The following is a 24475-nucleotide window of genomic DNA, read 5'->3' as shown; positions in this document are numbered from 1 at the left end:
GGCCCTGGGTAATCAGACGCACGGTCAGCCCTGGTCCTCCGGCACCCATCCTGGCGCGATCCACATGCGAGGGGGTAATTTAAGCAGGATGTGAGTTTGGCTGGTGTGGCTTCCCCTGTGAGCCAGCGGGAAACAGAGCGCGGCACCCAGTCGAGGACGGTGTTCATGCACGTGCCCACCAACCCCACGAGGTTGACTGTGGTGCACCTACCCCACCATCCGCCAGTAAGACTCTCCCCAGTTCCTATCACCTCCTCCCATCTCTTCAGGGCAACTCTCACGTGCAGCCCTTGGACACCATCCTCAAGGTCGTTTCAAGGTTATGTGCCTCCCCCTGTCAGGCAAACACTGAGGGCCAGGCCTGGGCATTCGGGGTCGGGATCCAGCCGGTGAGGGCCTCTGCTCAACTGGCCGTTACCCTCCCAGAAACAGAGACACGGCAGCGTGTCCCCTTGTCATCCTGGGAGCACAGAGCCTCCTCCCCAGCCCGGCACTACCAGCCGCTGCAGAGCAGAAAGGTGAGCCAGTGCAGCGGGGAGTCGGGAGGGCGACCCAGCTCACAGGGGTGAGCCCACACTGCAGGGGGCTGCAGCAGCTGGGGACTCTAAGAACTGCAGGCTCCTGGGGACCTTGCCGTGGGGCCCTGCCATGGGACCCACAGTGGGACCCTGAGGGGCTGCATCTTGAGGAAGACAGAGGAACAGAGGCTGGTCCTTCCGCGGAGTCCTGCGATGTGGTGATGCTTCCAGGGTCCTCTTTGCACGCCTGCGCCGCACGTGCACACTCACACACGTGCACCTGGGCCAGGCACGCACATGCACGCTCACAGTTGCACGCAGACACGCACACGTGCACACATACATGCAAACGTGCGTGCGCGTGTCCTCTCACTCTGGCCCCTCCCCCAGCGTCCCAGTGGCAGAGCCACAGGCACGTTCCCTGCAGTAGACCCTTTCTTTCCCTGGGTGGGGCAGTGGAGGAGGCAAGGAGAAGGTGGCAGGTGTCCTGGGGTGTTGAATAAGGCTCCTTGAACTGGCAGAGTTCGACCTGATGCATTTTTTTGAAAGATTCTATTTATGTATTTGAGCAAGTGTGAGCAGGGGCAGGGGGAGGGGCAGAGGGAGAAGCAGACTCTCCGCTGAGCGGGGAGCCTGACAAGGGCCTCGGTTCCTGACCTGAACCAAAGGCAGACGCTTCACCAATGGAGCCTCCAGGCGCCCCCGATCTGATGAGTGTTCGGAGTAGACACCCCCCTCCCTGCCCCCGCCTCTCGCAGGCCAGCAGGGCCATCCGCGCAAGATCCCAGCAAGAGCGGACCAGACACCTCCTGGGGAACGAGAGGACGACTCTGGGCTGGAGGCCAAGGGCCCCCCAGGCTCAGCCTCCTTGGCCTTCCTGAGCCCACACAAACTGAAGCCGCTTAGATGTCCCACAGCCAGAGTAAAAGACCAACAGTCCTATAAAATGGTTCATTTAGGCATTTTCTCTTTATTGTGTGCACAAGTGTGTTATTTCATGACCTTCAAAATCATGGCCTTTGAAGGGATAGGACTTCTTTGTCCTCTTTTTCGTCTGTCTGCTGTCTCTGGGCCACACGGCACAGCGCTGTGGCGTGGGGAGATCACCATCACCACGCAGTTTGCCCGAGGAGCGGGGGCGCCCCTGCCCGCAGCTAGGCCTTGGCTCGCAGGCCCCCAGGGACCGTCCCCAGACAGAGCATCAGCTGGCACAGCCTGTAGTGGGCCTGTGAGAGCCGTGTGTGCCCTCTGGGAGTTTGGCCCTGGCCTAGAGTGGGTATGGATGGGGCTGTTGGGTCCTCATCCCATGCCACAACTGTGGGGGCTGGAGGGTCCCCATCGCTCCTGGGAGGCTCTTTCTCAGCCTGGGGCCCAGACCAGGCACCTCAGAGACCTCTCAGAGGTCTGGACATCTCAGAGACCAGGTGCTGGCACCCCTTGGAGTCGATCCTGGTACCAAGCACAGCCCCCAAGAAATTTCTGGCTCCCAAAGCTCACCCAGTGAGCCCTGGGTTCAAGGGACCATGCCCTACTGGGCAGCTACTCTTGTGACTTGGGGTCCTACCTCGTGCCTTTCCTCACACTGTCGCCTTGCCCAGAGCCCCTCCCTTCTCTGTCCCTCAGCCAGCTGCCTCTGGCCAGTCTCCTCCCTGTGCTGTCCTGGGCCCAGGAAAGCCGAGAACAGTCCAGCCTCTATGTTCCATTAACACGTGTTAAGTGTGTCCAGGCTGCTGGGAGGGGACTTGGTTCAGCAACAGACCACGGGATCTGCTGCGCTTCCCCGAGAGAGGCTGAAATAGAGAAGTCTGCGGGGGGTCCTGGGGTGGTGCGTGCCTGCCCAGAGAGGCCATGTCAAGGCAGTGTGGTCACGGCCTGGGCAGACAAGGCAGGATCACAGCTCCCAGGGTCTCTGGGTGGCGTGCTCTGGGGCTCCTGAGCTAGGACCAGACTGGTCAGCTCAAACCACAAGAGCAGGGTTGGGTAAGCTCCGTGGGGTGGAGTGGGATGGGATCCTGTCCAAGGGGCACGTGAGAAGGTCCCTGGAGGCAGGCACACGGTTGACCAGAAGGGCTGCTCAGGGGTCAGTGAGGGACTTGCTGCCCTGTGGCTGTGGTCTGGGGCCCGAGCTTTCCAGTCAGCAAACCAGCCTGAGCCAAATACTCACCAGAGCAGCACCTGGCCACGGGCCCAAGGACACCAAGGGGCTGGGGACATGGGCCCGGCACTGACTTCAAATCTAGCGGGAGATTCCCTGCCACCTGCACGTTTAGAGACAGATGAGCTGAGGCTCCGGCAGTGCCCCAGGCCACCTCCCATTTCCAAAGTCCAGCCCTAGCTCTCTGCTGGAACCGAGGGACCTCTGTGGAGCCCAATTGACCCTCACATGGGCATGGGCATGGGCATGGAGTGCGAGGGTCTCACCCTCACCCAGGGCAGAGGGGGCCGTGCCATGGTATCCCCTGTTCCGACCCCGCAGCCAAAATCAGCTCACGTGTTTGATGTTCTTGTCTGCAGGCCGCACTCTGTTCTCACGGGGAGAGAGTCTGCAGATGACCAGAAACCCCAGGGTGGGGAGTGACGTCTGCACTCAGGAAGCCAGCCTTCTGGGTGAGGGGACGAGGTTGGAGAGCGCACCACCTGGCTACAGCCACCCTCCTCTGGGAAAGCAAGGCTGGGGACAGGCTGCGGCAGGGAGGGAGCAGAGACCCGGGTCTGACCGGGTGTCCATGCTGAGAACACACGCTGGCCTTCTCATTCCCAGCCACGGTGGGGCTGGGGCAGGCCCCCCACGAGCTCCCAGAGTCGATGGCATGGGCACAGGCATGAGTGTGTGTGTCGGCAGAGGGTAGACGGCCCATGGCCACTGCGCGCGGCCTGGTGTCCCCACACACTGCCAGCGTCCCCACGTGTCCTGGGAGAAGCGGCAGGTGTCTGTAAATGCTGCTCAGGGAGAGGGCCACAGAGAGCTGGCGCGTTGGCCCTGGTCCCCCTGGGACGCTAACCCGCCGTGTCGACAACAGCAGGGACAAGCTCTTCCCGAGGAGAGGGCTAGACCCTAAGGGGACCTGCTGCCTCCCCAGCCTGCTCTCAGGTAGTCTCGTCAAAGAGCCCCTTCCCAAACAGTTGGGCCAGCTGGGCTGACGTGGTCAATCTGCCTTCAGAGCAGCACGTGGGGCCCTCGGGCCAGTATGAGGGCTGTAGGGCCAGTGTCCTGACCAGATTCGAGGTCCTGTGTGAGCCACCCGGGCCCTAGGGAGGCCATGTCCACAGGGCCAGCCACGGCCCCGGAGCCCCTCCTGCCGTCACACAGGGTTAACCCCAAGACCCTGGGGTGTCTTCAGCTGCAGAGACACGAACTGGCAGAAGCACAGGCCCAGCTCCAGGTGGCCTGGAGCCCCCTGGGCATCCTCCCAGGCGGGGAAGTGCGCGTGGGCCACGCAGCAAGTGTAGCTGGACGAGAAGCGCAGCAGGGCCTCTCGGAACAGGGCCTCGCCGTCGGGGGCCTGCAGGAAGACCTGGCGGCAGTCCTCCAGCAGCACGTACACGAAGTAGAGCTTGTTCATGGTGTCACAGCCCATCAGCAGCGAGTGGGGCGCCAGCAGCACGTTGGCCTCACCCACCCGGAGCGCCAGCTCCCGCATCTTCTCCCGAGAGAACCTCCGGAACCAGCACAGGGCGTTCACGCCCAGGACGACGAGCAGCGGGCAGAAAAAGCCCGTGGCAGATATGAGGTAGAAGCGCTCGGCCGGCGGGCTTCTCTGCAGCCCCAGAATCAGGGGGAGGGTGAACGCCGCCAAGGAGAGGACGATCAGGAAGATGCCCAGCGGGACCCTGCAGCCCATGTAGCGGAGGCAGGACCTGGGGGACCGCACGCCGTTCAGGATGCCCAGGGCGTGCCTGTAGACCTCGGGGTCCTCCAGCACCTCCTGCAGGGGGTCGGGGATGACCAGGGTGCTGAAGGACCCCACCTTCCACGAGGGCAGGCTGTCCCTGTTGATGCAGCTCAGGCTCAGCAGGGTCTTCCCGCTGTAGAGGGCGGGCGCCGGGCGCCGGGCGGGCAGGGCGCGCTCCAGGCGGGGGCTGGCGCGGCACAGCAGCTCTCCCAGCTTGCGGTAGAAGCGGCTGTCCGTGGCCTCCAGGTAGGTCAGGTGGCTGAGGTGCAGCGGGACCCGGCAGGGCCGCAGCAGGACTGGGATGACCGGCTTCCGCTCCAGGCAGTAGCCGAAGAGAGACAGCTCGGCCTCCAGGAGGCACCAGCGGCTCTGCACGAAGTCCTGGCTCAGCACCAGCAGCACTTTCTGGCTCTGCTGGATACACTCGGCCATGTTCTCCAGGACGTTCCGGCCCGGGGTGAAGTCCCGCTCGTGCAGGCAGACCCGCAGCCCCGGGAGGTCGGCCTCCAGCCGGCCGATGAGCCCGCGCGTCCACACAGCATCCATGCTGCTGTAACTCACAAACAGGTGGAACATCTCGCCCGGCCGCAGAGGGGAGATGGCCAGCGCCGCGCCCTCGTCCCCAGGGCCGGGATCCATGGACGCCGCCGGGAAATCCATCCCTGGGGAGCTGCTTCTGGTCTCCAGAGAAGGAAACTGCCCTTGGACTGCAAGAGATGGAGACAGACTGACCCGGCGGGCGGACGACAGCAGGCCACCCGTAAAGATGGGACTGAGGTCCACGGTCTGCGGCCACCAGCTCAGAAAGCCACCACCCGCCCGAACCACTTGCCAAACCTGCCGGGAAATGGTCCGTGACAGTGAGTTTTCCCACCCACTGCTCTCCCTTCCAACTCAGGACCCACTGGAGAAAGCCAGCGTGCTCCCTTTACCAATGTCAAGGACACCCGTCTTCCAGCTCCCTGTCCCCGGCTTCTCCATCAGGGCACGTGAGCCCCCTTCCCACCATGACACCTCCCACTCCCCTGCCGCTCGGTCTCTGCCACACACACACTCACACACGTGTCATGGGACCCCCAATTCGGTAAACTCTGAGGACGCAGCCTTGCTGTTCTCATCTGGGGGGGCTTCCTTGATGTCTGCAAGACATTGGCTTTGAAAGGCCTGGGGCACACGGTGGCTGCACCATCCTGCCCTTCCCTTCTCTTCAGCTGTGGCTCGTGTGGTTACTGGTCGGGAGGGGCTGCTGTGGACTGGATGTTTGTGTCCCCAGACTCACGTGTGGAGCCCGACCCCCAGGTGATGGTACTGGCAGGTGATGAGGGCAGGAGGGTGGAGCCCCATGGATGGGGTGAGCGCCCTCACCCCTCCAGCAGCGAGGACGCAGGGGCAGGCCCTGTACACAAGCCAGCAGGTGGCCGCCCCAGACCCTGAGCACACTGGCACCCCGATCCCAGAGCCCCAGTCTCCAGACTGTGGGAAGTGACCATCTGTTGTCAAAGCCCCCAGACTGTGGTGCTGTGTTCCGGAGCCCAAGCGGACTGAGTCAGTCCTCCTCCATAATGCGTGCTGCACAGAAGGCCGTCACGCTCTCCAGAACGCGCTAGAACTCTCTCCTGTGGCTCCAGAGCCACACGTCACTTCCTGCCGCTCTGACTCGTGATCAGAGCACTGAGCTGCTGCTCGGCCACCGGAGCCCTGCCTGCCGCGTCAGAGGAGGGTCACTGAGCGCCGTCTCCCCAGGACTCGTGGCTGAGACTCTCCCCCATGCCCGCAGCTAGCTAAGGTGCCCCTGCCCAGAAGCTCTGCCCACGGCAGCCAGGCACACCCATGTGGCAGCTGGTCTGACGGGCAGCGTCCCGGGCACACCGGGCACACTGTGGCTGCGATGCTGCTTGGCCAGGCCATCACCAAGGGAGACCCCTCCCCTCCTGGTGAGCAGGAGCAGGAGAGTCAGGACCACCGGCGTCCTGCTCCGGGAAGTGCAGGAGGAAGGAGCCCGTCCGCCCACTCCCTGCTTCCACAGGGGCCCCGTCCCCACCTGCTCTATCTGGTCACTGGGAGGGAGGCACCCACGTAGTGGTGATGGGGGAGACGCATCCCCCAGCCCAGCTCAGCTCAGCATGGGGCTGGAGCCTTCACACAAGGCCCCAGTGTCCACCTTCCTGCTGGCAAGCCGTGCTACAGGCCGTCCCCCAAGCCACCCCCCTTCCAGGTGGCACCAGCACCCAAGGACGGCGGCTCTGGAGCACACAAGTGGAAAGCTTGGCTTCCCCAGGCTCCCCCTAGGGAGGGCTGGCCCCCCCTTCTCTCACCGGTACCCTGCAAGTGGGCAGTAAGGACGGCCCTTGTCCAGGAGAAGCCAGCACCTGCTCCACGGCAGTCAAGCGCTGTGACTCAGACACTGTCCTGGGCCTCGGGCGCCTGAAGAGTGCGGACTCTGGGCCGGCTGGCTCCTCACCGCACCGTCCACCTCATCCTTGTCCTCGGGGAGGCCTGGCAGGCAGCCAGGGAACCTCCCCCAGCGCTGTCCCAGACAGAAGGAAGTTTGTACCCAATACTTTCTAGAGGTGTCTCCGATGAAGCCCAAGTAGCGGGAAACCGAAAAAAGGAAGCAAATTGGGGAAGGCCGTCCTGTGGAAGGGGGATGGGTGGGCGGGGGCACGAGGCATAGCCCTTCTGAGCGCAGATTTGCGCTGGAACTCCCGGGCCTGGAGATCTGAGGCTCTGGAATCTGTCTGACAGCGACGCTGGGTGCTTGCGACTTTGCCAGACCCGCCGGGCTTGCTGGTTGCTGGGCCAGGCCCAGGCCCTCCAGCTGGAAGACGTGATGGGAAGGACTGGCCCTGCCTCTGTGGCTCCGGGCCGGCTTCGCTAGAACAGGTCTGGCCAGGGCAGGGGTGGGAGGGCGTCCTCTGTACCCGCGGGGCCGGCTGCACGCTCCCAGAGAAGGTCCCAGATGCTGGGTGGCCTCCCCAAACAGCCACAGGAGGCTCAGGTCACCTCCCCGGCTCCTGCCCTCTCAGGCCAAGGGGACACAGCAGCTTGGGAGATGCATCCCCCAATACAGTTTCCCAAAGCCGCCCCACACCCCGTCACTGACTCCTTCCCCAGTTCTACTCAGAACCCAAGGGGGTAGCCATCTGTGTCCCTCTGGGCCCTGTCCGCTTCCCCAAGACCTCCTCCCCCTTGAGCCAAGGGTGTGTCCCCGAAGGCTGGGCTCCGGGCTCAGCTGTGGTCACTTCACAAACGGCTGTTCACACTCGCGGCTGAGGACACTCAAGTGCACAGACCCTTGTCTGAGATTCCGGGAACCCAGCCAACCCAGGGCCCACAGAGCTCTGGAAGCGGGCGGAGCTGGTGACAGCACACTCGCCTCGGGCCGCTCTGGAACACAACCCGGCTGCGGAGAGAGGGGTCTGCCCTGCGAGGACAGAGTCCTGTGGGACAGGGCCACATGCCCGGCTGACGGAATCCGCCTGGAATGACGGGATTCGAGGGACACACACGTCCAGCATTGTCCCTTTTTGGAGGATAAAGATTTTCTTTTCTTTATTTTTTTAAGATTTTTTTTTTTTTATTTGAGGGAGCCTGGGAGGCTCAGTGGGTTAAAGCCTCTGCCTTCTGCTCAGGTCATGATCTCAGGGTCCTGGGATCGAGCCCCGTATAGGGCTCTCTGCTCCGTGGAGATGCCTGCTTCCTCCTCTCTCTCTGCCTGACTCTCTGCCTACTTGTGATGGCTCTCTGTCAAATAAATAAATAAAATCTTTAAAAAAAAAATATATATATATATATTTTTTTTTATTTGAAGGAGACAGAAAGAGCAAGCACACAAGCGGGGGCATGGGGAGAGGGACAGGGAGAAGCCAGACTCCTGGACCCGGCCTCGGTGCTGGGGGCTTCAGGGCCCACTGGGCTGGGTGGGGGGCACTCCTGGGCTCGGGGCTCCATCCCAGGACCCTGAGACCATGACCCCAGCCACATAATCAGCTGAGCCGCCAGGCGCCATATGAATTAGATTTTCACAACTAGTCCTTTGAGGGGCTCACCCCTCCCTGCTCGCCCTGCTGCCGTTCCACAATCAGATGGACACCCGGCCCTCACCAACACCCAGTCTTCTGAAGCAAGTGTGGCCTGGGGAGGAGAGGGGCAGAAGCCTCTGACCTCCAGGCTTTGGTTCCTTCTTCTGGTGGGCAGCCGCTAATGGGGCTCAGGCATGGTTTCCATTGGCAAGGTTCCAGGAAGGAAGGAGGGAAGAAGGAGGGAGAGAGGGAGGGAGGGGAGGGAGGGAGGGGCAAAAAGCGACTCCAAGGGAAGCCCCTGGGAGACTCCAGGGCTCTTTGCTCCTGTGACCTGTGCCCAAGAGTGCGGTGGTGGGAGTCTCACTCCCATGCCCGTCGTGTGGGGGGGGCGTCACAGTCAGAGCCAGAAGGTGACCCTCCTGCCAGAGCTGGGTGGGAACCCCCTGACAGCTGGGGCCAAGGGCGCGGGAGGTCTGCGGCCCAGAGCCCTCCCAGCTGCATAGCCACTCGCACTCCTGGGTCCTGTAGCATTTGGGGACAGCCCCCCCACTTACCCGGGTCTGGGTGGGTGCGCCTGTCCTGGACCCAGACTTCATTCCCACCAGAGCCAAAGGGAGACTGAAGACTTTTCCATCCCCCCCCCTCACACACACACACACACACTCACACATACACACACTCTCACACACACTCACACATACACACACACTCTCACACACTCTCTCACACATACACACTCTCACACACTCTCACATTCACACACACTCACACACACTCTCACACACTCACACATACACTCACACACTCTCTCACACATACACACCCTCTCACACACTCACACATACACACACTCACACACACTCACACATACACTCACACTCACTCACACACTCACACATACACACTCTCTCACACTCTCACACACACACACACTCTCTCTCACACTCACACCTGGCCTGGGGTGGGGGGGACCCTGCTGAGCCCAGGCCCAGCTCAGACCAGCCTGGGGAGGTCCGGGGAGTGTAGGAGTGGGAGGTGAGGGGCTCAAATGGACCATCCCATGTCACACACTAACTCGGCTTCCACTAACTCTTCTCCAAGGCCTGTTTGCTCCTAACCCTTAACTGCCATGTCAGGGTTCCCGCAGATCCCTGGGGTCTCAGGGCAGCGTGATGCCCCGACCTCCCAGCCCCCAGGGTTCCGGTGTTTGCCCACCCAGTTCTGCAGGCCCCCTGCTCCTCTGGGCGTGGGAGTGGGGGATCCTGAGGGCACCCCGGTCCTGCCCGCCTTCCTTGGGCCTGGGCCCGCCCACTCCACCCTGACTTGGGGCAAGTCACTGGGTGTCCAGCACCAGGAAGAGGGGTCTGGACAGGGGAGGGGGAGCTGGGGAGGCATTGGGGTCCACACAGCACAGCCACTGGCGGGGTGTCGGGGGGGTGGGGGAGCGAGATGCTCGCACCCCTCTCCAGGGAAGGTGACCCTCCCCATCCTTGCCCTTCTGGGACACTCCCCATCCCTCCCCTGTCACAGGTCAAGGGTCAAGGCTGCTCATTGAGCCCCCCCCATCCGTAGTCAGGGACCCTCCGGGCAGTGCTCGGTTGTCCTTGGGGCCTTGTCAGTGACACAGGCAACATTGCACTCATAACCCATCAACAGCCCAGGACAGGCATGTCTGCCTGAGCGACCCCCTGGCCTGCACCCCACTTGGTTCAGGCCCCCCAGACCTCAGGGACCCCAGAGAGGGCGCAGCTTTCCTGTCCCACCTGGGCTTCTTTTTCCCAACTCTGTGCCCTGCCCTGGCACTCTGGAAGCTTCCCAGGGACCGTGAGGCTCATTTCTCTGTGGGCTGCTCAGCTCCTGACAGGGGACCATCTCCTCTCTGCAGTCACACTGCGGTCCCTCAGCACCCTGTTCCTAGTCCCCTCACGGTCCCCTCACCATTTGACAGCGATTGATCCCTGGGAATGGGAGGAGTTAGGGAGAGAGGAAGAGGGTGGAGAAGGGAGGGGAGAGAGGGCTGTGGGCAGCTGCCTTTGGGGCAGTCACGGCAAGTTCTCGAGTTTATTCCTCCCACAAGCAGGGATCCTGGGCCGTTGCTGGTGGCTGGAAAGGGAAGCAGAGGGAGGGAGGGAGGAGAGAACCCTGTGCTGGGGAAAGGAGGCGAGAAGGCAGGTAAGCGGCTGAGAAGGCGGTCACCAGGTTGCTAGCTGGAGGCTGGGTGGCTGCGGCCCCTTGGCTCCCCAGGCCCACACAGGGACACCGAGGGCCTCTCACCTGCCCTTCCAGCCAGGCCTGGGTCTCCCCAGTCCTGAAAGCATCTAAGTCCATCAGCCCTTGTGCACCGCTGAGCCCAGTCTGGTGGGAGAGCTGAGTGTAGACATGACCACATCCTGGGTTCTTGGATAACCTGGGGGCCCCCCACCCACGTATGTTAGTGGGGACAGAGTCTGGAAAGCAAGCTTTTGCTCCCAAGCCTTGAGACCAGAATGTGGAGGGCTGGGACGTAAGAGGCAGGGTGCTGCCTCATCAGGGTGGTCCCGCCCAGCAGCTGGCTGTCCTGTCCCTTGGTGGTCGCACCATTTCCTAGCCCATGGCTATCAAGCATCTGAGTTAGGGCTGGATCGGAGGAAGAGCAGAAGTCCTAAGGCTCCCTGCAACTCTAGCTCCGCCCTTACTATGCATGTGGCCCTCGGACAGAACCTTAAACTCAGGGGGCTCAGCTGGAAAGGGCAGATGCAGGAGGTCAAAGGCAGGGCTTTGGCCAAGCAAGGTAGCAGTGTGCTTTGTTCGACCCCAAGTGTCTGGGGTTTTTGTGGTTGTTGTTCTATCCGATATGTTGCCCACAATTTAAAATGAGCAAGTTGGCCCCAGCACAGGTCCAGGGGGAGCCCCTCCTTCCCAGGCACTGAGGGAAGTTCAGAGTCAGGTCGGCAGGCAGGGGCCTGGCCAGAGGGCAGCTACGAAGCCGCCAGGGTGGGTCTGTGGTCTGTGTGAGTGGAGGACACAGATGCTTCTGCTAGGACACAGCCTCCTGGGCCCCAAAATGTGTCATCCCATAATGTTACTTATAACACAAGATGGCACATTCCCCACAATGGCCAAACAGTGGGATCAACCCAGCTGTCCAACAACGGAGGAAGGGGTCAAACCACACAGTGGAGAGTGGCCCAGCCTCGGATGAACAGCGTGCTGTCCGTGCTGCAGCATGGCTGAGGCTCGGGAAGCCGCAGGCGGAGGGAAAGGGGTCAGACGCAGAGACACAGCGTGTCTGCTTCCACTTACGGGTGGTCTGCGGAACAGCCCAACCCACGGAGCTAGCAGTAGGTTAGCGGGGGCTGGGGGCCGGGGGCCGAGGGGGAAAGGGGATGACAGCTAACAGGGACAGGCTTTCTTACCAGGACGGGATGGCAACAGTCTTCTGGAATTAGAGAACTGGGACAGCAGCACAGCCCTGTGCTACACTAAAATGCACACTTTAAATGGTAAATTTGATGTTCTGTGTATTACATTTCAACTAAGACAAACTGAGACGGCCTCGGGAGAGAGAGCGGAGGCAGCCCGCGTGAGAACTCAGGAGTGGTGGGCAGCCTCGTGGTGGCCAGTCAGGGGGACATGCCACCTGCCGGCCAAGCCCTCTGGAGCTTTGTGTGTTTTCTTCAAATACAGCCAAGCGAGCTCCTGCGTCCCAGCTTCGCACCTGGGCTGTCATTCTCCTCCCCTCCCCTTCTGATCTGGAGAACCAGAGAGTGAGCCAACGCCGTTCCCCTGCCTCTCGCTTCCCATCCCCCTTGACCTCTCTCTCCTGAGCTTGGTCCTCGCCTCTCCTGGAGGAACAGGCGGTCCCCTCCTTCTTCCTCATTAAGGCTGGACCAGAAGACTTCAGCCCTGCTGTCCGAGCCTCTCTGGACAGCGTCTGGACAGCCACGGGCGTCTCCTGGGTGTGGTGGGACCCCGCCGGCTCCAGCAGCGGTCTCCTCCCCTGCCCCTTCACTCCCAGGGCTCTGGCCGTGCCAAGCGCTCCATCCCCGTGTCACGGCTCTGCCAAGCCTCCATTCCCTGGGCTGGGCACCCTTCCCCTCGTTGCTTCCAGATCAGTCTCTGCGTTAGGCCCCCATGGGCATCTCACATCCTCCCCAGCAGCGCTAGCTCCTGCCTCCCGGCTCACAGGCTCACCTGGCTGGGCCCCGCCAGATGGGCAGCGTCCGGGGCATCTGTGTGTCCAGCCCCAGTGCAACTGGCTGGCCAGCAGCAGACGTGTTTGCGGAGGGAGGGAGAGAGAACCGAGCTCTGCTCAGCCCTGCCCATGACAGGCTCCTCCGCCGTGGGTCCTGTGTCCGTTCCGGGACTCGGCCCGCTCCCAGGTGCGGCTCCAGGCCCAGGGAAGGCCTCGGGCCTCAGCCGTGCTCCAGCCACCCCAGGATCCTTGCTTCAAAGGGCTCTGACCTGGGGATGGAAGGGGAGCCCCTGCCGGGTAAGGGCCTCTGATGGACCAGGATCCAAGACTGTGCCGGGCACCTTGCTCCACGCCGAGCTGAGCCCCAGACACAGAGAGCCTCTGCTGGAGGGAGGGCCTCCTGTCTGCACAGCAGGCTCTGGGGCCTGCCCCCCACCATGGCTCAGACAGAGCTGCCTCTCACTTTGGGCGCACCCCAGCATTCACTTCCTCTCCTGGGTCAAGGCCGCGGCAGGAGGCTGCCCTCCAGTCCTGTGTCAGACATTTCCTGTCCAGCAACCACCAGGCAAGGCCTCAAGTTTCTGCAAATGGGGATCCTGGGCCCTGGGTTGCCTGGTGGCTGGTGGAAAAAGTGCTGCCATAGCCTGGCTAGCTTGGCCAAGGTCATTGGGGTCATTCAGAAGGCCAGGTGTCCTTGCCAGCCACAACCACAGGAACAGAGAGGGCACCGTGTGGTCCCAGCCCTGAGACCCCAACCACGCTCCTGGGGAACAGGGGAGGCCTGAGGCTGAGGGGTCCCTCTCAGCACTGGCCCCTAGTCCTTCCACTCGGGGAGTCCCCTCCAAGGACTCACTCCGAAGGTTCAAGGACTTCTCTAGCCCCACTGAGGTGCCATGAATGTGTGCGACCCCGAGTCCAAGGTGGGGCCAAGAAGAGCGCGGGCACAGGGCGTGTTCAAGGCCTTTTCAGGGGGCCCCATGCACCTCTAGCTGGTTTTGTCCCAGCCGGACTGCTCAGGTCTGGGCACGAGCTGAGTCCAAACACCACCTTAGAAAAGCCGGAGACGAGGCTGGAAAGCCTGCTGGCCCGTCGCTGGCCGAGCTAGGCAAAGCACATCAGCAGCTCCCAACGCCGCTGTTCCTGCCACACAGAGAGCGCCCCTCGCAGCCCACCCAAGGGCCTGTGCGGTCAGTGCCCCATGTGAGCCCCAGTGCCCACGGCCCCGTGCTGGGTCTGCCCCTTCCCGCACACCAGCAAGGGAGAAACATGCCTGCCTCGTCGGAAGCTGGGTTGGGCCCACGAGGGCAGGGCCAGCTCTAGGGGCACCCCTCCCCGAGGACAGCACCCCTCCCCAGCGACCGCCTCCACTAACTGCCCTGCCTTGCCCCCCAGCCCAGATTCGGTCCCAACCCCTGCTGTGCCCACGGCTCCCCAGGTTGGGGCAGCCCTCCCGCCTGCGGAAGCCAGGTCCTGTCCACACTCCGGCTTGGCTGGCAGACTGCTCTGCCCTCTCTGGGCTCTGTGCCCCCACACGTGGACATGTGTCCTCAGACTTGGGGCCTGCCGCCTGGTGCTGGCCAGACAGGGCTCCCAGGACTCCCGTCCCCCGACTCTGGAGCAAAGCTACCCAACAGCCAGGTCTCCTCCCTCTCATGACACCCCTTCCCCGCATGCCCTCGGGAGGTCAAAGGTCAGGGCATCTTCAGCTTACCCCAGTGACCGGGGTCAGGTGCTTCCCCGCCAGCCCGCAGGAAGTGTCCTGCTCTCTGGTCCCTTTGCTGAGCGGGAGCCTGGAAGTCAGACCTGACCCTGTGCTCTGCCGCCAGACCCAGAGGAAAAGCTCACATCTGCTCTGCCCCCAAAAAATGTTTGCTTTGACCTTCCAGACGGAGAGCAGAGTCTGACGCAGAACAGCGCCGCGGAGCTGGGCTGGTGCAGAGTGGCGGGCCGCGCGCCTGAACCTATGGGTCTCCGGCTCCCAGCTGCACAGGAGGGTTCCCCGAGGCCACAGCGGCTCGTAGGGTGCCAGGGGAGACTGGCCGCCTTAGGGAACACACATGGTCCTCCTTTCTTCCCCTGCTTGTTCCTGAGAGAGGGTTTGGAAACAGGTGCAGCTTGGCACCGTCCCCACTGGCCCGGAGGGGAGAGGCGGAGCTGAAGGAACCCGCAGACTGGGGTGGGGGGGGGGTGTGGAGAGGCGGAGCTGCGGGCTTCAGCTTCATACCTCCTGCTCGATCGCGTTATTAAGATAGTAGGTTCGTTGCCCAATGTACTTTCGACAGATGTGATAAAACTGGCTCCCGTGAGCAAACTCGGGGTGCTGGAGGGCTGTGCCATGGGAGTAGCAGCCGCCACCACAGGACATCAGTAGAACTGGAGTGACCGGTGGAGACCACACTTGAGAAGACCAGCCCCTTCAGGCAGGATCTGCTGGGCCCAGTCCCCGTACCTATGGCCCCATCTACGTTCCCCTAAAGCAGGATCGCTCCGGCCCCTGAGCAGGGAGGGGCTCAGGTCCTGGGCAAGATAGCAAAGGGCCCCCAGCCCAGCCCTCCATGGGGCCAGTATGGGGAGGAGGGTCCTGACCTGATTGCCCAGGAGCCCCGGAGCCCTCCACATCCAAGGTCAGCACTTGGAGACAGTGCTTTGCCATCTGAGCAGTGTCCCCCAGGAGCCAAGGAGCTGATGCCTCGCTATGGGGCCTGGGTTCACCGAGCCCCTCCCATTGCCACCTGGCTTGGAGGTGGACTGGGGGGTTGCTGAGGAGGGGGCTCCCTGGGAGAAAGGGCCTCTTGGTGCAGGAGCTGGATTGCTGTCAGGGTAAGAAGCCTGGGGAAAAGGAACCAGGGATGGCCAGGCAGCTGCCATGCCTCTCTGAGGGGGACGACAGATCCCAAGGGGGTTAAAAGAGAGGGACATCCCATCCCTACCTACACCCAGGCAGACAGCTGGTCGGCCAGCCACTAGCCCAGGGACAGCCACAGCAGAGTGGAAGGGGGCTGCGTTGCACAGGGAGGCAGGTCAGAGCAGCTCCCAGTCACGCTGCCCCTGAGAGATGCTCCAGCAAACCCTGGGCTAGGGGTGTCCCTGGGATGGGGAGCAACAGGTTCCGGCCCTGCCCTGCTTATGAGCACCTGAGCACCCTTGGATCTCACCGGTGGGCCACCGGCAGTTTCCCCAGGGTCTGGACAGAGAACAGGCGCCCCCAGCCCAGCACATTCCCAGGGCCCACAACCCTCAACACGTCCCTTCATCAGCAGATGGTTGCCGAGTGCTTCCTGGCTCCGTGCCGGGGAGCTCCGGGCACACACACACACACATCCACTCTACAGGGAGACAGAGAAAAGAGACAGGGATGATCCTGTAAGTGGTCCTAAAGGCTGAGAGGGACCTGGTGGTTGGGGCGACCTCCCTGGGAAAGTGACATGGGGCAGGGTTGTGCATGTGAAGGGACCCAAGGGGACCGGGGGTGGGGGGCCTGGGTTCCAGGTGAGGGCCTGGCACGCAAGGCGTGAACGGATGGTCTCGCTCCCCTGGGGTGCGGTCACTGTTGGGGGGAGCCAGAGGGCCAGGAGCCCAAGAACCAGAGACCCAGTGGAAGCCCGATGGGGGCATGCCCCTGGTCACATGACACCCTTGCATTCAGGGTCCCAGATTTAGAGGTGCCTGCGGCCCCTCCTGGTGCAGCACCTGGGCACAGACACGAGGTGGAGGCCAGTGCTAGACCTGAGAGCTACCTCCTGGGGACCTTGTCCAGGGTCCCCCCACTGGGCAGAGGAACAGCCAGGGAGAGAGGCCCCGAACCGCAAGTGGAACCAAGAACCCCACACCACAAGGTCCTGAGGCTCACAGGGCTGCAGGGAGGGCAGGTGCGGGCCCCTGGGTGTTGGGGGAGGGCAGAGCCACTGCCTGAGACGCCTTCCCAGTGACCCAAACCCGTGCTGTTCTGTGACGCTCAGCTGCAGGAGAGAAAGGAAGGAAGCAGGAGCCGCAGCCTCGGCAGGAGAACGAGGCCCGGGAAACCGAAGTGAGAAGCTCCTACAGGCGGACGTGTGGGTGTCCATGGGATGCAGCCTGCACGCCAGGCCCAGGGAGAAGGCTCCACTCTCCAGGGCCTCCCAAGAGCTCTCCGTCCCCCACCCAGCTCAGGGGAAGAAGGAGGTATCAGGCTGGCCTGTCCGTCCTCATTTGCATGAGGCCAGCCAAGGGTGGGCCATGGACGGAGGACGGCAGTGGACATCGCCTGGGCCTCCTCAGCCTGATGGCTGCCATGTGTCCCCAGACCCAAGTCCTCAAGACCAAGACAAACAGGAGTGAGCTCAGGGAATTCGAGAGAGGCGTCCAGCAGTGCTGATGCAGAGCCAGGGCTCCAGGAACCTCACTCGGAATTTCAGGTGGGAGCTCCGTGCCCATAGCCACAGCCTCTAAACGAGAACATGCCAGGCTGAGACACACACCACCTGGTCGCCTCACCTCCCTCAGCACCTGCTCTGGCCCACCACCAGTGGCTGGCAGATGGTTCCCGGACCCAGGGGCTTCTGCTCCACTGGCCAGCAAGGCTGGCCCGACAGGCACAGACTCGTCCATCAAGGTCAGTGGGCTCCAAGGTCTGGAAAGAGTGATCCCAGGTCTGGGGTGATGACCACATGGCATGGGATGGAGATGCCCTTGTCTGGGTCAGCCTTGGCAGGGCCTGGACACAGGGAGCAGGGGCAGAACCAGCCTGCCTCCCTCCACCTGCCGCTCACTCCAGCACACAAGCCCACTCAGGGGCCACACGCCCAGAAGGTGGTTTGTCTGGAGTCCATGAAGGAAAGCGGCTGCTCTCCCCCAGGAAGATCATGGCCATTGCTGAGTGTGGTCGGCTGCTCCGAGGGGTCTGAGAAGGTCACAGAGCAAGGCCAGAACCTGATGCCCTGGTGTCTGGTGGGGGGGGGCACTGGAGCCTGAGCCCAGCATGAGTGGTGCTGGGCGGGAGGTGGCCTGTGGGGAGACACGGCCCCGGGTGGAGAGGCTACGGGGAGAGTGGGCAGGGGCACGTGATGCTCAAGACCAGGACTGACCTGAGGGAACCTTCATTCTTTGAGCTAACAAGAGGCGGCTGTCTCCTGGACTGGGGGGGCAGCCGCTGCCGGAACACCCCCGGGAGCTCCGAGGGGCTGGGCGTCTAGAAGCCTGGACACCACCCAGTGCCACCTGGTCCCGGGTCGGTGCAGATTTGACAAGTGGCCACTGGGCTTTCCACACCTGTGTCTCAGGCTCACTCAGGCCCTACTGGGAGGTGCCTCCTGTGTTCTTTGCATGACCCAGTCCCTGGACAATGTGACTTGACCACCCAGAACCCCTGAAGGCTGGCCCCCAACCCAGAATCCCAGGGCAGTCAAACCCCTTGTGCCACCTGGGCCAGGGGCCAGGGTCAAGCCCATCCCTTCCAGGGCCTGGCCACACGTGACAGAGGCCCCAGGGGTGTGTGTTCTATACGAATGGTGAGTGAATGACGCGTTTTCCTAGCGTACACTGTGCTCGTGCAAGAACGGGGCGTTCCAGGTAGAGAACACGCTTCCCAGGGACAGGTGTGCAAACAGCAGGTGCTGTCCCGCCGCCTCCCCCAGCTCCACGTCTGCTGGCCCTGACCCCAGAGGGCCAAGCTGGGGGGCTGAGCAGGTAGGGGCTGGAGCCCAAGGACACTCCTGTCCCTGAGCCACAGCTGAAGCTCTTCACACCCACCCCTCCAGGCTGGCCCAGCACAGCTTCTGAGGCCTGAGGTCCCAACCCGGACCATTGAGGTGGGGGTGGTCTCTGTGGCTCTATGCCCTAAAGCTTCCAGAATTCTCCCTCTCCTTCCCTTCTTGTTCTTCCAACAAACACTAAAAACGAAACAAAACGCAAGGAAGAGGACCAGAGCAGTGGGACCTCATGCTGCTAGTGGGCAGTGAGTCCTCAGAGTGTCACCTGGTTGCCTTGGGGCCCTAGGACTGCTGGCCACACGGGGTGGGGGGCGGGTACCCCGGCGCGGGGCTGGTTTTAATCAAGTGGAAAAGGGGCTGAAACCCCTTGGGCCAGAAGGCCTCTCAGGCGTGCTGGACGCTGGCTGGGTCGTAGTGCTCAGGGCGCCATCCTGCCGGCTGGCAGGGGCTTCAAAGGAGCAATTACCCGAGGGGAAGGGAGGCCAGAGGCTGGGGAGGGAGGAGAGCAGGGAGGCGGAGCGGAGAGGCCGGGAGGCAGGGAGGCTCGGGTTGTGGGAGTGGGGAGGAGAGGGAGGCGGGAAGGGGGAGGCCTACAGCCCTACAGCAAGCCCCGGCCTCCCCCACCCCAGACTGCCCCTGCCCCAACCGCGTGCGCAGGCGGGGTCGCCGGTTGAGTGACCCATTGTGCGGGCGCTCGCTGCAAGAGGCTCCATGCTCCGAGCCCGCTCCCCGGTGATGTCTCAAAGAGCCTTTGGCGGGGAGCCCCTGGCAGGACGGCTCACCTGCAGAGACTCTCTATAGAGCCTTTGAAAGCGCAGCAGGGTCAGGGGCTGTCTGCCGGGCACCTCGAGGGACAAAGAATGGGGGAGCTGGCCCCTTCAATGAGAGGCCACTGGGAAACAGCAGGCATGTGCCAAGCCCACAGACGGGGAAAGAAAAGTGCTCTTCATGGCGACTCAGTGTGTGAAGGAGACCCTTTCTCAGACCCAGCGCCCTCATGTGCATGACAAACGGGCCTCGGCATGGGCCTTGAGGCCAGCAGTCCCAGCAGGGTGGCCGGGCACTGGAGTGTGGCCTGTCCAGCCATCGGCTGAGCCTGGCCCCAGCCCAGCTGCAACCCTCTCTGGGCGCGTCTCCAGGTCCCATAGGGCAGGACGCTCCCGCAGGGAAGCCAAGTGTCACCGGCTCCCAACCCCCTTCCGTGAAAAATGTCCGGCGCTGCAGCCAGAGCCGCCCCTGCCCAGTGCCTGCCCTGGGCCCGCACCCCCAGAATCGCCTGTTCCGGAACCGTGAAGGAGAACTCGAGGCAGGGGGGCCCCAGAGTGTCCCTGAAGCAGACCCTGACTTTGCTTCACCGCCCACAGGAGCAAGGGACACGCAGCAGCCTCCAGACCCTCCTGACCAAAGCCCAGGGTCCAGACCTGCCTGGCAGCCTCCTTCCCCCAGGGCTGGGAACCAGACGTGGGCAGTCAAGACCCGCGGCCATCGCTGCCCAGTCTTCAATGGTCTTCTAGACCAGGATTAAATTAGTTACTAGATTGTTAATTACTTTCTATTCCATGATTTTCTTTATTAGAGAGAGAGAGAACACGAACTGGGGGAGGGGCAGAAGGACAGAGAGAAGCAGATTCCTCTGCTGAGCAGGGCCCCAGCCAAGCAGGACTCCATCCCAGCACCCGGGGATAACAACCCAAGCTGAAGGTGGACGCTTAACCAACTGACCACCCAGGTACCCAGCCCACCATCTCGTTTAGATCGCTCTCAGACATCACAGTTCTTGGGCCACGACCCACCCAGACCCATACAACTCCTTGCCTGCTGCCTTGATCAAGAGCAGGAATCCTGCGGGCTCGGCCTCTCTGAGCAGAGTCCCAAGTGCGGCGCCTCCTCCCCCATCCACCCCCACTGGAGATAGGGAGTGGGGGCTCCCAGTAACATGCCACCCGCTTTGGCGAAATCTGTGAGGCAGGAGTAGATAGCGACTACCCCGGAGTGGCCGTCGAAAGCTTCAAGCCTGGTTCTGCACACCCCGCCCCCTCACTACTTTCCATGACCCCAGGACTCTAATTCCCTTTCTGGCCTCCTCCTGCAGTGCCGGCCTCGTCGGCCTTGCCTCTGTCCCCAAAATACTCCCGGCATTAGATTCACTGCTCAGATTTCATGATTTGGGTTTCCCTAACCACACCGCAATGTCCTGTTTGCCCCAGTGGCTCGAAGACTGTGGAGGGATGTGTTCCCTGGCCCTAGCGTGAGGAGTGTCCCTCACTCTGTCCCTGGAGAGGTCAAGTCTTGACCAGAGGCCAAGGTCTGGAGGGTGGACAGGGCCCTACTTCCCCTGGACCAGGCTGGGCCTAGGCACCAAGGGAGGCCGAACAGCCCGCCACTTTCTGGGACCAGCCTGCTAGAGCCTCACACCAGGATGCCGCCTCCCACGTGCCATTTTTGGGGACGGAAGCGGTCAGCTTGGAGGCACCACTCCTTTCCATGTACTTACTGAGGCGGGATCAGTGCTCAGTGTGAACCCAAACTCCAGAACGCCCACAAAGAACCCCAGTGTCTCCCGTCTGGTTCTGACCCAACCAAAGTGGTTGTGGAGGGCCCAGCTTTGGTTTGCTTTGGCCCTGGACCTCGGCTGGGCTGAGGGTAGGGCACAGAGGGGCAGGCTGGCCCGGCTGCCTGTCAGTTTGTCCTGGACCCAGATCCCCAGGGCCCTGAGGGGCTCAGGGCTGGGAGGTGGCCACTCTCCTGGCCTGTCGCCAGGGCCGGTCTCAGCTGGGACTGCTGCGTGTGGCCTTCCTGCAAGCCTGCGGGGATCTGAGGTCCAGCAGGATTAGGCCGGATTACAAGCCCCAGAAGCTTCCCCTCGGTGGGCTCAGGCCTGGCCGGAGCATCCGTTTGCAGGGAGATCTCCCACTTGTCAGTGGCTGGAGGGCCTCACTCCGGAGCGGACAGAGTTTGGCTGGAAAATCACGGTCGAGGCTGCATTTGTTCTGAGAACTCATGTACCTCAGTGAGGATCCAGCAAAGGAAGCTGTTAGTCTTCGAGGGTGTGGGGCTTCCTCCTCCCTTTCCACAGCTGAGAAGTTTTGAGGGGGTTGTGCCCGGGTCGTGTGCCTTACTGTAGGGGCGAACCAGCTGAGGCCAGGGCTGCTCACCACGCCTCGCTGTCCTGAGACCCTCCGCTGGGACTCACAGGCCTTCCGACTTCCTGGGGCTCCTGGCAACCGCAGAAATGAGGTTTGGGAGTCAGGGTTTCAGCTCCGAGTTCCAGGTCCAGGTAGAAAATGGCTCACAGGTCCCCGGGACCTTGCTGTTGGTGGCCCATCTGTGGAGTCTTCCGGCAGACGACTCTGTAGCAGACAATGGGGAAGCCCTGGGTCGGCCCCTGAGCACAGCCCTCCGCCCCAGGGCTCAGGCTGGCCAGCATTGACCCCACAGACCACCCGCAGGAACTCGACCATCCAGCCCTCAAAAGCTTCATCTCCTCTAATGGGAGTGTTGGGCCGGCCTGAAAGACAGGAGGAAATCCTCACAGAAGCGTCAGGCCCTGTCTGCTCAGCTCAGAGATCTCTCCAGCATTCGTGATCGTGTATCTAGGAAATGACCGAGAAACTCTCCACAACATCCCCAGAACAGCACGTCTTGAGGCCCGAGACACCGCCATGCAGTGAGTATGGTGTTGGCCAGGCAAGGGCAAGGTCTGGAGTGACCGTCATTCTCCTGGGGCCTCCCAGGTAGGGCTGACCTAACAGACCTTCCCAGTGTGGGGACACAGGGATTGGCCACCGCTCAGCTCTGCCCGGCAAGGGGATGGGTGTGTTACTCTGGTCCAGAAGAGGGGGTGGGGCTCTGCGAAGTGGGAACAACAGACTCGGTTGTGGGTTTTTTTAAGTCTCATAAAAAAATATTAAATAAATCGGGGCGCCTGGGTGGCTCAGTGGGTTAAAGCCTCTGCCTTTGGCTCAGGTCATGATCCCAGGGTCCTGGGATCGAGCCCCACATCGGGCTCTCTGCTCAGCGGGGAGCCTGCTTCCTCCTCTCTCTCTGCCTGCCTCTCTGCCTACTTGTGATCTCTGTCTGTCAAATAAATAAATAAATAATCTTTTAAAATAATATTAAATAAAGGGACGCCTGGGTGGCTCAGTTGGTTAAGCGGCTGCCTTCGGCTCAGGTCATGATCCCAGCGTCCTGGGATCGAGTCCCACATCGGGCTCCTTGCTCAGCGGGGAGCTTGCTTCTCCCTCTGCCTCTGCCTACCACTCTGTCTGCCTGTGCTCATGCTCTCTCTCTAATAAATAAAATAATAATAATAATAATAATATTAAATAAATAAAAATAAAAATAAAGCCTCATCATTCCCTGGGTCCTGGCCCAGTTCAGGGTCTCTCTGAAGGCTGGTGGGTTTGGGGTCTTCCTGGGAGAAGGCCTAGCCCCTCGCCCAAGCCTCTGTAAGGATGCACTGGGCCCTCTGGACAAAGGAAGTCAATTCCGGGTTCTCGGGGCCGTTAAGTGACTCTGCTGGCCCTGAAGCGATTTTCTGCAGCCAGTGAAGCGCAACTGTATTTTCCAGCTCATTAAGCCGGCGCACAAAGCGCAGCTGTCCCCAGGCCCCAGACGCCCGCCCTTGGAGTGGCCAGACCATGGATTCCACAGGTCCCTCCCCGCCTGGAGAAGCTGTGGCCCATTGTCCCCGAAATGTAGTGCCTGATTATGCTGCCACGCCTGGGAGACTGTGCCCAGACGAGCTCCCCCACTCCCCCCCCCCATTAAAGGGCCGGCGCCCAGGGCAGAAACATGGATGCAGCCTTCCCAGGTCAAGGTGCTCCGAGTGTCTGCAGGCGCCCCCCCCACCCTGTCCCCGTGCTTGGGGGCGGGGCGGGGGCACTCTCGGGATGCTCCTCGAAGGCCTCCAGGCAGGGGGGCACGTGGCCCTAGCCCAAGCCCACCCTCTAACTTCCCCATGGTGGGGTCAGTCAAAGAGGACCCCTCTGTCTCTCCCTCAGGTGGGGTCTGGGAGGTCACCTTCCTCACCCAGGCTCCTGCACAGCGACCACTGCGTGGCTGTCCCTGTAGGTTGAGCGGTCCCTTCAGCAGTGAGCCAGCGGGTTGGTGGGGTGGGAGCACACCTGGTGGCCTGCGGTAGACCAGGGCGGCTGCCCCTGCACATCACCCAGTGCGCACAGGCGCTCCCACCCCTGTGGGTAAGCCGTGGTACAGACTCCCAGGCAGCACCAAGAAAGCAGGGAGGCTCTGAACCCGGCCCGTTTGCCTTCTGCTTCCCTTGCTTTGTCTGCAAGTGAGGGCTGCAGCTCAGGAGTCCTGGCCATGACCCCAAGCTCCAGGCTGTCCCTTCCTCTGCAGCTCCGGAGTCCTCATAGTACACTCACAGACCACACAGTGGCTGGAGGAGGCCCACAGCACCCCACAGCCCCACGACCCGCCCCCGCGCCCCACTTGCCCATCGCTCCCCACACTGCACCCACAAAGGCCTCCTGCCCTTTCCAGGCCAGCCCCACCAGCCCCTTCTCAGCCAGAGGGTCCTGATACTCAGGTCTGGGCAGAGCACCTTTTCCCACCAGTCAGCTGGAAAACCCCATGGTCCGTGGGGTCTGGGCAGGGGGACAGAGGGCCCTGCCTCAGTTGGGGGAATAGTCCTGGGTGAGCACAGCTCCAGACCTGCCTGAGACATCGAAAAGTACTCGAAAGGACCAACCGTTTCCAGACAACTTACCCACATCCCAGAGCAAAACTCAAGGGCATTTCCAGGAAATGACAGTGCAGCTGTCCACTCGCCAACAAGGTAAATTCATAAAGTGTAACATCTAATAAAATATTACCAAGAAGTAAAAAGCAGTAAAATATGACCCTAGTGAAAAGAAATATCAAAACTGACCAAAACCTGAAACAGATGAAGCACTTGGCGTAGCGGTTACTGTAGCAAGATCTCAATGCTCGGAACAGTGGGTAGAGACGTGACACGTGTCAAAAGACCCAAGTAGAATGTCTTGAGATGAAAACTGCCACGTCTGGGCTGAAACAAAACCAAAACAAGTAACAAAACACATCGACGGCAGAACAGACATCACAGAAGAAAAGGGTTCGTGAACTTGAAGACAGTAGAAAAGGGTTCGTGAACTTGAAGACAGTAGAAAAGGGTTCGTGAACTTGAAGACAGTAGAAA

General features: G+C 61.8%; 1 protein-coding gene across 1 annotated transcript; it reads right to left on the bottom strand.

The window, feature by feature from the left end:
- Window positions 1-3820: 3820 nt before the first annotated feature.
- Window positions 3821-5071, bottom strand: LOC111145048. Its single transcript, XM_022499661.1, has one exon. It carries the CDS (start codon window positions 5069-5071, stop codon window positions 3821-3823), a length of 1251 nt encoding a protein of 416 aa, XP_022355369.1.
- Between the last annotated feature and the right edge of the window lie 19404 nt (window positions 5072-24475).

Source organism: Enhydra lutris, unplaced genomic scaffold (assembly GCF_002288905.1).
Source record: "Enhydra lutris kenyoni isolate GAN:26980312 unplaced genomic scaffold, ASM228890v2 scaffoldscaffold12, whole genome shotgun sequence".
In the NCBI taxonomy this organism is placed as follows: domain Eukaryota; kingdom Metazoa; phylum Chordata; class Mammalia; order Carnivora; family Mustelidae; genus Enhydra; species Enhydra lutris.
Note: the sequence above shows the minus strand (reverse complement) of the source record. Positions and strands in the feature narration are given on the sequence as shown.